Source organism: Varanus komodoensis, unplaced genomic scaffold, assembly GCF_004798865.1.
Source record: "Varanus komodoensis strain SLA01 unplaced genomic scaffold, ASM479886v1 scaffold6_2, whole genome shotgun sequence".
Lineage (NCBI taxonomy): Eukaryota > Metazoa > Chordata > Lepidosauria > Squamata > Varanidae > Varanus > Varanus komodoensis.
Window position 1 is genome coordinate 19,185,162 of NW_025336346.1, and position 15,474 is coordinate 19,200,635.

General features: G+C 42.4%; 1 protein-coding gene across 2 annotated transcripts in view; it reads left to right on the plus strand.

Annotated features, from left to right (window-relative positions):
• TPRA1 (transmembrane protein adipocyte associated 1) overlaps positions 1–13,329 on the plus strand; it is a 39,013-nt gene extending 25,684 nt beyond the window's left edge. For both annotated transcript variants that reach the window (XM_044451138.1, XM_044451139.1), the window contains exons 7-11: positions 620–730; positions 1,065–1,125; positions 2,163–2,265; positions 3,758–3,838; positions 10,099–13,329. In XM_044451138.1, coding sequence (XP_044307073.1) covers positions 620–730; positions 1,065–1,125; positions 2,163–2,265; positions 3,758–3,838; positions 10,099–10,333 — 591 coding nt within the window. In that variant the 3' untranslated portion in view covers positions 10,334–13,329. The remainder of the gene's footprint in view (positions 1–619; positions 731–1,064; positions 1,126–2,162; positions 2,266–3,757; positions 3,839–10,098) is intronic.
• Positions 13,330–15,474: the final 2,145 nt, after the last annotated feature.

Consider the following 15,474-nt stretch of genomic DNA (forward strand, 5'->3'; position numbering starts at 1 on the left):
TGAGAAGGAACAATGAAGAGCCACTTTGAGGAAGATGCACAGGGACGTTGGGCCATGTTATACTTGAGGCACTCTCAACTGTGTCTGAGAAGTACAAAGGCAACTAACATGCAGTCTATGGTTAATGCTGTGCCTATTATTTTTATTCCCACTACTGCTATTTCTGCAACATTGCATTTATATCCTCCCTTTTTTTCACTCTTGTGAGGAACCCAAGCTGTTTACATAGTCCTATAGCTGTAAGTGCAATTTTTTAATCTCCTGTTCCTGGGTCACAATATTTATTACCATTTCTTATATCCCACCTTTCAGGATACAGATCCTTATAAGGATGATTTATATATTACATTTATGAATATAATGTAAATATATATGATACTGTGCACTTTTGTAAAATTTACATTACGAGAATTACAATTTCCTCCACCCCACCATAGCTATGGCAATGGGTGATTTTCAGGTTCCTTAAAGTGGCCATGAGATTGTGTTGCGTGACTGAAAGAGCTGGTTTCCCGATGAGGCCAGGTGCCTCCCTCATGTTGGAAGTGGGGACACTTTTGCAAGTGGCCATGTCCTGATAATGCCCTCCCCTTGCACTGTTCCCTTACCCATCTTTCAGGGAACGCTGGAAATCCGTTATCCTGATGCTAGACTCTCGGCAGAAGACTTCAATATTTATGGCCACGGAGGAAGGCACTTCTGGCTGGCAAGCTCCTGCTTCTTCTTTCTGGTAAGGATGAGGGCAGCCCACTTTGCTCAACTGGAATAGCACGGGTGATTTTATGTTGCTAACTTCTTTGGTACTTCTGAGGTATATTGGCACTTCTCTCCAGATAGTGTCTCTACATCTCCACTTAAATTGCCTCCCAAATTTCATTATGCAATCTCCTGGCAGATGAACTTTAGGCAAGGCTGGGTAATGGGTGGATCGCCAGATGTTTGACTGCAGCTTCTGTCATCTCTCACCCTTAGTTACGTTAATCCCACTCTGTGCCCAGCCCTGCCCTTACATAGTCTTCAGCTGCCCACAGCAGCCCCACTTCACCTGTTTCTTTTCTTTACAGGTTTATTCATTGGTGGTGTTGCTTCCAAAAACTCCCTTGAAGGATCGTATTTCTCTGCCATGTAAGTGCATTCCTCTTCTCAAACCAGGGTTGTTGCTTTCTCTAGTTTTGAGAAAGGGCAAGGCAGTGTGCATGGTGAGGAGGGGTTCTAGTGGCAGGCTGCTCTGGCTAAGATTGCCTTCTCCATAAGGCCCACCCACCTACTTCCCTGAAGGTCCAGGAGGAGCTGCATGCATAGCTGTGCTAGCACTGGAATCCATCATCCCCTGGGCTAGGATAAGGTTAGAGGTGCAGCCACCCAACTACTTGCCCTGAGGATGGCCACTTGCACCAGATGTTCCTGTGGTGTGGTTTTTTCCCCATTTATACCTTCACGAACCACTTGAGATGTGTAAAGTTATTTCAATGTATAAGAATCTGCTAGTCAAGCCACTTTGATATTTGCAGCACATTTTCCGTCTCCCATTGGAAAGCTGGTTGTTCAGTGTGAAATCTCCACTGAAGCAGTTCCTTTGGTTTGTGCTGGGAGCCCATTTCAATTCCTTTTTGGAAGAGACAGCAACGAAATTTAAATACGTACTTGGACAATGCCACTTCTCTGTTCCCTTCTTAATGCTGCGTTGCAGCCTTCCCCAGCTTGGTGCCCTCCAGGCAAACTGCAATGCCCATCATTCCCAGATAGCATGGGGCATGCAGTCCACCATGTCTGGAGGGCATCCGGTTGAGGAAGGCCACATTACTGTGGCTTCACATTACACAAAATATTGAGGTGGTTTTATCAAGTGTTCAAAGAAGTTGATATTCACACTGAATGAAATAGGTGCGTCCTTTCTAGAATAGTTTATGATCTAAGGCACAGAACACAATATGGGGGCCAGACAGGGGAAGGCTGGGGAAGACGTGCACGTCTATATGTTGAAGGTGCATAATGCCTAGCCAGCGGGGCCACAGGTGGACCTGCTCTGAATGAAGCAGCTCTTCTGCACTCCTGTGCTCTCTCTCCATGCTACATTTTTAGTGCTCAAAATGGGTTGCTCTGCCAAATAGGATGTGTGTGGTATTTGATTTGATCCTAGCATCTTTCTCTCTCTTTTTCAGCAAGGAAGAGTTTCTACGTCTATGCCGGGATTCTTGCTGCCCTGAACCTGGTGCAGGGCCTCGGCAGTGCTCTGCTCTGTGCTGGCATCATAGAAGGTTTATGGTATATATTCCAAGGCTGGATGAATCTGTAATTTCTTGCCAATGAGTCTCCTGGGAAAACAAGCTGAAGAACTTCCTATGGTTGGGTGGGACTGTGACTCTTGGTAAAGTACCTGCTTTGCTTTCAGAAGGTCCCAGGTTCAGTCCCCTGCTTCTCCAGGTGGGGCTGGAAAGAAACCCTACTGAAATGCTGGACACCCACTGCAAGTTAATGTTGACAGTGCTGGACCAATGGTCTGGTTTTCTATTCTCCTTATTCAAGGATAACTTGCTGAAGAGCTTCGGTACTGGCTGCTGATGCCCAGATTCGCTGGGCTGCTGAAGGTCCACCACAGCCATCCTGTCCTCTGTGCTACCACTGGTGCTCCATCACTGTCCACAGATCCTTTCTCCTGCCATCCTGTTTCAGATCCATGGTCTCTTCTCTCTCTCAGTTAAACCCATTCAGTGCCTACCTCCTGTAGAGAACAAGTGGGCACAGCTGCTTGGCACCAAGCTGGGCCATGCAGAGATTTCCCATGTGTGCCGCATGTAGTGAGGAATGACATAGGAGTGAGAGGGTTGGGGTGGTACTTTTCTTCAGTCATGGTTGCCATTGATGAGTCCAATAACTTCCCCAGTTCCTGTGTGAAAATGATAGCCTTTGGTCCTTCTGTAGAAGTAGAGGTTTTACATACATTCAAAGCTGTGACCTACTTGGGGAAAACAAATAAAGGAAAAGGATTTCCCAACTTCCTCTCCTTGAGTGTTGATGAGCCCAGGTATCTTCTTACCTTAACAGCTTAGAAGGCTTGAAGTGAGGCCAAACAGAAGCAAACAACCTGATGCTGTTTGAGTGCTTGCACTAGTACATGTGCAGGCCTCCTTTCAACCTCGGAGTAATGTGATGGTTTGCAGTGAAAAGCATCTTTTGCCCAGGAGTTGGAGGAGGTGATTAAACCTGTACAAAAATTACACTGCTATAGTGAAACAGGCTGAAGAGCTTCTACCGCAGCTTTCCCCAACCTGTTGCCCCCCAGATGTGTGGAACTGCAACTCCCATCAGCTGCAGCCAGCATTGCAAATAGTTGGGAATTCTGGGAGTTGTAGTCCAAAACATTGGGAAGGCACTGGGTTGGGAAAGGCTGCTTCCACTGCATTTGAGGATGCATCCCAAGCCATTGTCAGGCTATATTTGTGGCACTTTTTGTTTCATGGGATGTGCTAACATCTGAAGGGACTCTGGCAAAGCATGCCATGGCTCTGAAAGCTGATTAGTTCTGTCCATGGTGGCCTGGAGGCATGTGGGCCTTTAGAGAAAGAAACTGCTTCCTTCAGACTAAGGCACTGTGTATTTCCATCCTGTGAAAACCCCAATTTGTTTCCCTTCTTTCCCTGTGTTGAAGGAATAGAACTTCCTCCAGAGTTGTGAGCTGTGCAGTTGATGCAGCAGAAATGTGCTTGCAGAGTGTGAGGACCAATTTCTAAATGGTTTTTATGTCTCCTCTTGACAGCTGTGTCGATGCCACCACCTTCCTTTATTTCAGCTTCTTTGCTCCGCTCATTTATGTGGCATTCCTGAAAAGCTTCTTTGGGTGAGTGGCCAAGCTTTTTAGCTTAATCTTATCATAGGTTTTTTACTCTGCTTTCTGACAGGTTTCCAGGGCAGCTTACAAAAAGAGCCTAAAGATGGAGGGTGGGGGAGAACAAAACTAAAAGAAGCAATTCTAAAAGAGGTCATGAAATTGTTCTTATTCAGTAATTGTTTTAAGTTAAGAAGTTTGAGGAAGCAAAAACTGGCAGCAGACTGAGAGTATCATACATCTCCCTGGGGAAAACATTCCCATTTTTAACATCACGTTTTGCTACCAAAGACCTCTTTATTTTTATTTAAAGATGGTATGATACCTTGTACTAAGACATTAGCTTGGTTCACCCATAATGGTAATCCTGTTGGGTTATTGAATTCTGGATTGCGATTTTGTGAATGCAGACATACTACAAACCATGGCTTGTTAATGGTTTGGGAACTCTGGGTTGTTTAAATCATGAGTTGTTACATGTGAACCCAGAACCATGGGTTGTTCATTGGTCCTTTCACTAGGCTACATAAGCATCTGGCAGGAATGGTCAAAAGACTAGTTGTTCTACACCCACTACTACAATTGTCTCAAAGGCCCTGCGGTACAAGAAGGGTGTAGGCAAAGGAGAAGTGTAACAACCCGGGGATGGTGAAAGCAAATTCTGGCTTGTTCAGTTGTGTGCCAGATTAAATCCTGGCTAGGAAAATAAACTACACATTAAAGAAACCATTGTGATACATGTGAAGTAGGCCATTAACAGGATCATGTATTTTTTAAGCAGTTTTTCTTCATTCCACTCAAAACATGGCCCTGATGGCTTACAACATTGTAACATAATAGGGTGGTATAAGTGCAAAGTGGTGGGAAGTGCAAAATGGAGAGCAATCAAGTTTTTCCTTCTGTATTAACAGAAAGTTGCAAGAAATGAATGGCTTAGGATGGGGTCTTTGAAGAGGCCCCACATCCTAAATCCTTTACAGAATTCCTTCTGCTATTTCATTTCATTTTATTCCATTCAGTAACTGTTCATTTGTCTAAGAGATGGAGATGGCATTTGAAATCATCACAGGGATTCAGGAACATTAGACTTAATGTCTGTGCAAAGCCTCATTAAATTCTGAACTGCTGATAGGTTTGGTTTTTTTCTGTTAGTGCCAAAAATAATTAATGTGATATCCTGTTAAAGCTAAACCTGCATTGATGCAGGTAATGTTCTGCTGTCGAATTTTAAGAAGGGCCTTAGCTAAAATGTCAGCAGGAGAATAAAAATCTAAGCCCCTGGTCAGGATTTCTGTAGTCTCCTTTTCCAGAATAGTCACCTCTATTTTTACCTAACCTTGTTTAATGATTAAGCATGGAGTGCCACCAGGTGGCCATGAAAGGAAATATCCCTCCCAATCAAGGAAGACTTGCTGCCAAATAATTCAAATAGCTTCTTAACTGAGGAAGTGAATAGGTATTTGAGAGGTCTTTTTTCATTGCTGATAGCCAGACCTGTGGATGGTCCATGCTGGCTTGCTTGCAATGAGCACAGTCGGTCTTCTGCAGGCCTAGCTTTCAAGTCAGCTTTGGATGACCTGTGGCATTACGGTGGCCATACGAAAAGTGCTGTGGAGACGTGCCTTGCCCTGCCACACCTGCTGAAATTCTCTCTTCTGCACAATCATTCTGAGTGCAGGAGCTCTGTATTTCCAAAAGACCACTTAGGTGATGTAGACCCCGGAGGAAAATGTCCACGAGCACCTGCCATGTTTTCAGCTGAGCACTTCAGTGCCCGACCAGGAGCATACAAACTGCATTCCAAAAGAGCAGTAGCAGCTCTTGGTTTTGCTGAAAATGTTCCTGTTGAGCTTATTCCATAAATAATTGTTGTTAATAAATGAGGAATCTTATAATTTTAATCCACAGGACATGCCTTCTCCAATATGGTGCATTCTGTGTTTTGGGGTTCAATTCCTATTACTGGTTAGGTCTCATGAGAGTCATACTTCAAAACCTCTGGAAAGCTGCCAGGTGGGATCAAGGCCTTGATGGGCTTCAAGGCAACCATCTGTAGTCAGCCCTCTATTCTGCCCCTGTACTGAGCTCGCAAACAACATTTGTGCATGCTCACATGGTCAACAATACACAGTAATGACACAAACATATTTTTCACTACAGTTTTCATGTTGATAGAAATCCTCTTCCATTCTTCCCTGGAAGCAAAGGACTAATATCTTTTCCATCACAGAGAATTTAAATACAAACACAAAATAGGAACACACCCTCTCTCACACACACACACGCGCGCACACAAAAGAAACTGACTTGCTGGCTGGGCCTGCACAATCACAGGAAGGAAAGAAGCCATCGCGGTCTGTTTTCTCTGTGCCCGCCCCCCTCCAGCTTTGCCTAATTACCCTTCTGGTGTGCAGCTTCCCATGTCATCCAGATCTGGTGAGGAGTGCATCACAACTGGCTTTGAAACCACGCCTCTTTCAGACACAATAGCTAAACAGACATGTGTGTGCCTAGTCAGTGCCAGCCCAGGACACTTTTTTGCCCAAGGAAGACATGTAATTGCCTCTCATTTCTCTCTGGGTGATCTGGGCCAGCCACTCACTTTCAGCTTAGTCTGTCTGACAGAGTTGTTGTGAAGGTCAACATGGAAAGCTCTTTAATTCCCAGAGAAGAAGGAAGACAAATATAATAAAAGTAAATGACATAATAAAATAATTTAGAAAAGAAAAACATAATGAACGTGGACTACTTTGCAGTGTTGACATAACCTGTAGTCAGCCACAATGCCATCCTGCCCCCCACAATGTCAGACTTTATTTACATCGGCAGGTGTGCGTTTCTAAAATGCTTACAAATGCAGCACACCTTCCCTTGCCCTTTTTTGGCATGAAAATAGACTTGAGCTAGAAAGAAGTAAACAATTTTCATTCCTGAGAACTTTGGCCAGGAGCTACAGCCCACATGGACCTGTGGTTAATCTAGCTATGAGGGTACCAGGTTGGGGAAGACTGATTTATTGTGGCTTAGTATTTATTGTATCTGTAATTCTGCTATAGTCAACCCCCAGAACAAATGATAAATTGGTGGCTGTGTGTCCTTTACAGTGTAGTGCCCTACCTGGCCACCTAGAAGTAAATTCCATTGCATTCAATGGGTCTTACTTTGAAGCAATTCTGTGCAGGATTGTAATCTTAGTGAAAAGTCGTTCTTTTGAAACATGATGTTTGTTTTAAAGAGATTCTTAGTGTGTTTTAAACTTTTAACCAATAATTAAAAATAATATATTCTTACTAAGTAAACTTTTAAAAAACATTAAGAATCCATAATATATCCAAGTAATACTCATGGGATATAGGCAAACTGGGTCAAAGTTTAATTTGGTATTGGTAGGGAAGGAAATTAGAAATATAGCCATTTTTAACATGCATAGTGGTACTTAGAAGATTGGTTTTAACTGCTGTAAAATTAATCTTATTTTTCTGCTTTTATATCAAATAGAAAAAAATACCATGGCTAATTCCTGACAACCAAGTATTCCATCATTATTTTATTAACATTCCTTATGGTTGAGCGCATACTTGGGGTAGCATGTTTATACTCTCCCTTCTGTACCTCTATATTGTTTATTTTGCACCCAGAATGATAATTCATTTGAATATATATACTATTTGCATAATTCGTCCATTCAACATTCGTTAAGCAAAACGAACTTGTTTTTGTATTTATATATCTACATCATACATACACATATGTAGGCTGACATGAGACAGAATGGAAAGGTGAAGTGGATTCAGCAGAACTTTAAATGGAAAGAAAAACATGTAGAGAATCAGTATTTCTGAGAAATTAGTGAATTGGCAGCTGTCTTGCTGTATGGAAGGTGCAGTCACCTCCCTTTCAGCTTCCCTCCACCCCCAATATGGTTCTAGATCAGGAAGGGCTGTGGGACTGCGGCAGAGCAGCTGCATCACACCCTAAAGGCCCCAGGTCTGCTCCCCAGCATTCACAGGTAGGGTAGGAAAAAATCCTGCCTGCCTGAAGCCCTGGAGAGCCTCTACCAGTCAGTCTGGACAGACTGGGCTAGCTGGACCAGTGTCTGGCAGCTTCCTATGCTCCTTTCTCTAACTGTGTTGCACAATTGGTAACGCTAAGGGAAAAGATATTCCCTTTCTTTCTCTAAAGCTGCACCTGAAGGAGAAGAATAGTCCTAGAAGATGGACTGAGGACTATGCAAAACTCTAAAATAAGGAGGTCCAACTTTAATAACAAATGAGCCCCTGGGTGAAAATTTTTTATTTTTATTTTTTATTTTTTTGCATCCAACAACTTTCTTGCAGTTCTTCTCCCTGAATTTCTCTCTCTTAGCTGATGTCATTTCTGGTTTTGGAATATCAGCAAAGAGAAGAACACATGGGGAGTTAGAGTTGCAAGAAGTTAATTTGTGAGATGGGAAAAGGGTCATCTAATTTCATCATGTGCCCCTTTTACTGTGTATCTGGATTCCCCAGTTCTATTTCTACAGAACTGAAGTAATGTTAAACAGATAACTTTTGCTGTCACATCTAGCTTAGCTTTCACATGCATGCACATCTTCACAGGCCCTGTGGATGTCTTTTACATTTAAAAAATCCCTTAGAAGAGATCCCCAGGTCTTTTCCAAGCACATTCTGTACAACTAATGAGATTAGAAACTAGATTTTTACATAAACAAAGCACAGGTGCTGAGGAAATCAAATGTAGCACTGGGTTTCCACCCTCAGAGGCATATGGAATGTACCTGTGCAGGGGAGATGGAAGGCAGGGTATACATCCGTATAGCAATTGCAGGTGGACATGGCGCATGGCTGGGTAAGAGCTCAACCAGAGGTAATTAAAGATGGATGCGATTTGGTACAAACTCCCTTGAACTGTTCTGTGACATCCAGAGAACGCAGGGTATCTTTTCATTCTGTGCAACTTTCATGTAGTTTTCCCCGTGGCTGGCTGAGGGAAACTTGAAGTTGGAGTCTAACACATGTGGAGGACATCAGGCTGCAAAGCACTGTTTTAATTAAATTTGTAAAAGAAGGAGTATAAGAAGTCAGGGACTGGATCAGTCAGAAGGTCCACATAGTGTAGCATTCTAGTTCCATAAGTGAGAGTTCCACAGTATCCTGAGAATCTCTTATTCAGAGGTACATTGCTTCTGATCACGGAAGTTCCATTTAGCTGACATGGCCAATAAGGATTCGGGTTATTTTTATTTTTTAGGGCTATTTAAGGTTTTATTTATTTATTTATATTACTTAGTTATTTAGTTATTATTAAGGGTTATTTTTATTTTCTTTGCACCCATATTATGTGTGGTTACAGTTTCCATCCCACACTTCATGCTTACCGTAAGCCAGTTTTAACCATGGTGGCATTGCCATTCTTTTCCTCCTCCCTGCTTTTCTGCTGCTTCACGGGTGGGGAACTTGTGCTCCTCCAGTTGTTGCTGGATTCTCAATTCCCATCATCCCTGACCCTTGACAATGCTGGGTAGCACGTGAAGAGAATGGTTGGAGTCCAGTAACATCTGGAGGGCTGCAGCTTCCCCAGCTCAGCTCTGTGAAGTACCATTGCTGCAGTTTTTTGTAGGGTGACAGAGGCTAGTTTCTCATCCAAAGACATTTTCATCTAAACTTAGATCAAGGAAGCAGAGGAAGGCAAGAAAGGGATGAGGCAAAGATTAATATGAACACATGCACTCTAATTATAACTTTGGCCATGTCAGTTCTGAATTCCTCCCAATGAGTGTTTCCTGGAGAGGTGCTCACTCAAGGGTTTTGAATGCCCTTGGGCAAGACACCCTCAGTGGGCCTCTCCTTCCATGAGTATCTTCTTGCCACCATTGCCACCAGCTGCTCCTGCTCCCTATCCTCTTTGTCATAATTGCTACCACTTGGTTTCTTGGCCTGAGCCAATGAGTGTCTCCAGTTTCTCCTCTTCCTCACCTCCACCGCTGTCTGGGCCAGAGCAAGAGACAGGTGGATAAGCAGGTGGCAAAAATGAAGAAGAGGAGCCCCTCCAGGAGGCTCTTGCCATTGGGCCTTGGCTGGAATGTAGGGCCTTGGCATGGGCCCTGCCTTAGCATGAAGGAACATTCTTTTAGACGACTTTGCATTTCAGGAACTGTTTACCGTATTCTGTATGGATTTTTCTGCTTTTTGTCAGAACTGATTTTTGCACTCTGGTATGTTAGAATCCAAGAGATTACATTTTCCTTTCCTTTTCCCTTTGTAAACTTTCAGGTCTGAGCCAAAGATCCTCTTCTCCTACAAATGCCAGGTGGATGAGCCTGAGGATGTCGATGTGCACCTCCCACATGCTTATGGGGTGGCCAAGAAAGAGGGCATGGATTCTAGCTTCTACTCCAGCACCCAGATTGACACCACAGCCTACTTGGATGATGTTGCCTCAATGCCCTACCATGTGGGCAGCATCAACAGCATTGACAGTGACCGCTGGAAAGCCATCAACACCTAATGCATATATGGTCCACTTTGGAGAACATCTGTCTCCTGCATCTCACACCTCCATCACAGTTACCCTTGGGAAACTCCTTAATGCGTCGTCGTCTTTTCCCTTGAGTTTTTAAACAATATATATTAAATTCAGTAAGAAATTAAATCAGCAACGATGGTCTTCCCAGAAGGACAGCACTTACATCCAGGCTAGATCAGCTTTATTTCAAAAGCTCATAACTGCTGGACCTTCCTATTCTGGAGCATTCCAAATGCACATGGTTAGACATGACTTCAGCCCTTGGTCACTGATAAAGTGCACATGCAGCCCAAGGAGTTCTGGCTGCTCTGTAGAGCACATAGGTAACTATCAGTCCACAAAGTTGGATGCAATATCCACATTTCTTTTATTGGGTGTAATTCCCCTCCACATTCATGTTCCCAGCAAACCTAAACTCCCAGCAGTCACATTAATGTGGGGAGAATGACTGTTTCTTATATCTTGGACAACTGGTTTGGTGGGAACTGTGCTGTAAAAGAACTACCAATGCTTGGAGACAGCATTTAAGAGGGAATTGCTAAATGTTCTCAGAATCCTTCATAGAGAAGCTGGGAGAAAACTCTATGAAGTGTGTGTGTGAGTGTGAGTGTGAGTGTGAGTGTGTAATACAGATATGCTGACTATGACTATGGTAAGATGGGCAGGAGAAGTTGCCAGCAGAGAAAGGTCTCTGTGGAACTTGTTGCCGTGCAACTAAACTACTGTGACTGGTTGATATGCAGCCATGAGTTTCATACACTGAATAAGGGCTGGATTTTTAGAATGAAAACTTAGCCAGGCAAGGGCTACAAATTATGAACTGCTATATGATGCTAGCCGAACTCCAGAGCAAATGGGGCAAAAGGCAGGGGTAGGAATGAATAGTTCCAAACAGTGTTCTACGTGATAGGATTGGAAGTGGGCAGAAGAACAGTGGGAGTGTTCCAGCAGCTTGTACATGAGAGAGATCAGGAGTGGTGCTTGGAATCACATTGTGTGGAACACAGGGATGCTGTGACCAGGATGTCTAGCTGGCGCAGGGAACAGCTCTTGTGTTTCGTGCCTTAAATCTAGGCTGATAACCCTGTCAAGTACACTGTTAGGACCAGACTATACTTGGTTCAACTTATCTGGGAGTCATTCATCTCTCTGAACTGAAAAGCAGAGTAGGTTGACCTGTTGCAGTGCCACATAGCTAGCTGTTCTCTTGACCATGATGGAGGTAGTAGCTGAAGTTCATCTGTGGCTTCAGCAGAGTGGAAAAATTTGAATACTTTACTAGCAATAGGGATGCTCCTGGTAGGAGAAAGATCTAATTCAAGAGCTGGCTTCAACCTGTTAGCAGAAGAGGGAGAATTAGAAGACAATGATTAAACTCTACTTTTGAAGTACATGCGTTTCATCTGCATGGCTTATTCCATAATTGGTAGTTTCTCATTAGCAAAGAAAGTGGGAAAATGCAAAACAGGGAACACTTGCCCTTGCATGAATTGCAGGTACAGTTGTTTGACTAGAGGCTGGATTGGAAGCAAATGTTGTCACAGTTCATTTAATCTAAAGCTCCAGATAGTAAAGCTGAGAAGGCAAGAACACCTGAGAAATACAGAGATTTCTTATTTGCTGCTGTTACTATCCTGGCATTGATTTTGTGCCAAATGTGCTGGATGCAGATGACATCTAGCAGTGATTCTATCAGCTTCCATGAAGATTCCTTTGAAATTGATGCTTTCAAATAAACATCCTTAGAACTGAAGTGTAAACAGGAAAAACTCCTTGGTTTTCCTCTCCTTCTTAATTAACACCCCTTCCTTCTGCTGTTTCATGATTTGTGGCCTGAGAGTTCTACTGTTTTGTGATTTCTGCCTGCCAAGGCACTCCAGGATTCCTTGATTTTAAGAATTTTAATTTTTTAAATAAATAAATGAAGCATTTGATTCTTTGTTTGGGATAAATTGTCAGTGGCAGATTGATGGGATTGTGGTGGAAATCAGCACTTTACCATTAGTTTTGCTACTGCCCAGATTTGCCTTTTCTAAGTGTGGGCAATTTGAATAATACCACAATCATTCATTCAGATATGCTGCTCTTAGTGTGATCATCTCTATGGTGAGGTGTTTTATGTATTATGTAGCTCAGGCCTCCCTAATGCTTATAGTGTTGGCCAAGGGTGGGCCAGTAGAATTTCACTATCTCAGAACTGTGCAGAGAGAGAATTCAGCAAAGCAGCAGTTACGGGATTTAGGATGCAACCTTGGTATTACCTAATCCATTGTGAGAACACCCCTGTTCCTCTTACAGCTCCTTGAGTTGTGTTCTGCGAAAGGCAAGGAAAGTTATCCCCCCTGGATGCAGAGCAGAAGCATGAATGTCAGTGAAGTCAGGATGTCCATCCTTCCTCCACCACCCTAGTTTTACTCAACCGAAATACAAAGTACTCTCCAGAATGGTGGTTAAATGCTGTGAACTAGCCAGTATATAGATCCCTGGAAACAAACAAGTATTATTACAGTTTGGTACAGAAGCATTTTAAACACCTATTCTAGGAAGAGATGCAAAGAATGCTGAATCTGAAGATGGGTTTCTTGGGTGATGTGAATCTGAATTTGAGTTACTGTTTGCTAACAGCAGTCTATATCAAATGCTGCCCAGTCCTTGAGCTGTGACCAGTTCTCCCATTCTAGAATTTTCTTTTTCTCCTACATCCTATTTCCTGGCATTTAAAGCATCTCCTCTAGGCATCCCTGAGGAGGTTACTGAGGTGTATCTGCACTAAGTGAAGGAATTATTTCCTTCTGAGCATTGTCATTTTAATGTGTATTTAAAATGCCTCCATGTCAGCATGCAATATGGTCCATGAGCAGACAAACGTTTGTGTAGGTGTGAACATGCTGCGCATGTGATGTTGGAACAGAAATTAAAAGCAGAGCAATGTATATTTTTGACTGTACAATAAATGAACTTTGACATAAATGAAAATAGCTTTTCTCTTGTGATAGAGATTCTGTAGGTGTGTCCTTACATGTCTGCACTACATTTTTTAAGAGTTAAAAGAAGCTGCCTACCAAGAATGAAATGCTCTCATTTTGTGGGAATTCAAGGGGAGCTGTGAGTTTTCCTTCTTTGCTTCTGATTAGGTTTAAGAGGGTTGAAGAGAAATGATACAGAATTGAAATGGCAAGCATTTTGTTTTTAGTGGTTTATTAAACTGTGTCATCTGACTGAAGCTGTTCACTTTGAAAGATGGTCAGTAAGGGATTACTTAGCCATAATGGTGCTGATAAAGCAGCTACTTCTATATATTTAGTCCAAGATCTTTCTTCATTCCTTTGCAACTTTCAAGCTTGCAACTTTTTTGCTACCCTATATTATGGCTTCCCAAACAAAGGAGCTGTCCCGCTACAATCTGTTGGGATTGAACCTATCGATCTAAACTGTGCATTGTAAATAATGTCCATCTCATATGATTACTTCCTTTTGTAATTCATAGAAAGCTGGCATTACCATGCTAGAGCAAAACCCAGGTTTCATTGACTTGATCTGGCATGGTCTTCCACTTCTCACCAAGTGAAGGTGTGAACAACAACATGAGAAGTTGGTGTGATTGCATTTTATCAGCCCAAAGCAATGCCTTAATCAGGAACTCTACAATCCTGTACACACCACCGGCAATTCTCTGATAAGTCCTACTTTCCTGGTAATGGGACCCAGCCTTGTTCTTACTCTGTACTTACAGCAGATGTGAACACAGCATAATTCCAGGAATGATCCCCCACTTCAGCTCACCTTACTGCAGAGGAGCAAAGTAGATTTCGTTTAAGTTTGTGCAGTGTCTTCGAGGGGAAGTGAGCCTAGCAGTCATCATTTTTGGCGGGCTCCTGCCACATGAATGTTTATTGTTTAATCTTGTATACACTGACCTAGGGCCATGCCCTGCTGAATATAAGAGGGTTTATGTATGAGAATGTAAGCTTGGATTCAAAGTTCTGTTCAGCCCTGCTGTAAAGGCATATTTGCTTTGCTGCAACCACATGTATGTTTTTATGCATCTTTAAAAAACTGTCCTGATTATTTCTGAGCTAGTGCTGACCATGATACTGTACCAGAAGGTTGGTTCTTATGTCAAAAAGGATGAGTTTAAAATTCCTGCAGGTTTGTGCTGTTCATTAAGGAAAATAAGTGAAATTATGATTAATGTGTGGCATGAGGTTGATTCTGTTATGGTTTTCTGACAGAAATGGGATTTGCCCGCTTTGTAAACCTATGTCCAACTGAGCTCATTGCTCATTTTATAGGCAGAAAAACTACAGAGGGTATTCTCTGACATTTGATGGATGAAATAATACTTAATCTATATTCACTGAATGAAAGGTTACCAATAACAAGCCACTGGTTGCAACCTCTGCAGTCAGTAGCAAACAGCTAACTTCAAAATGCAGTTTGTCCATTCCACAAATAATACAGTGCTGTACAGCAGCAACAAACACTTGCTTTTGGAAAGGCCTGGATCCAGACAGTTACTCCAGTCTCCGCACAAGGCTCAAAATAAATGACTGTATTTTTGTTACTCTCCCCTCTCCTGAACAGCTCCTTTCTCCCCAGATATAGCAAACTGTTTCTGAAATGCCTGTTTATTTAGTAAAACATATAAAACTGTTCTTCATATATGAAGACAGATTAGTATGTAAATATCATTAAAGTAAAACACAGTACAATAAAACCCTAAGGCCAGATCATGATAAAAAGAGAAGGCAGAAAACACCATAGGACAGAAAAACTCAATTAAAATATCTGGGTAAACAAAAAGGTTCTGTAATGGCACTTGACAATTGCCTCCAATCACACCTCGATTATCATTAGAGGCATCACAATTGCAAACACAATTGCAAATTGTCCTTGTTGATATATGATATACTCAAGATATTTGGAGAAGAGCTTCCCCTGACAATCTTATGCTGTGAGCAGTCAGGTGTAGATATTTGGGTTCCAAAGCAATAAGCACCAGGAACTTGAGTTTGGCTCAGAAACAAATAGGTTGTTAGTGTCACTTTTTCAGAACTGTTGTAATATGCTTTATATACTACATTTATATCCCACCTTTTTTCCTTTCAAGGAATTCAAGGTGG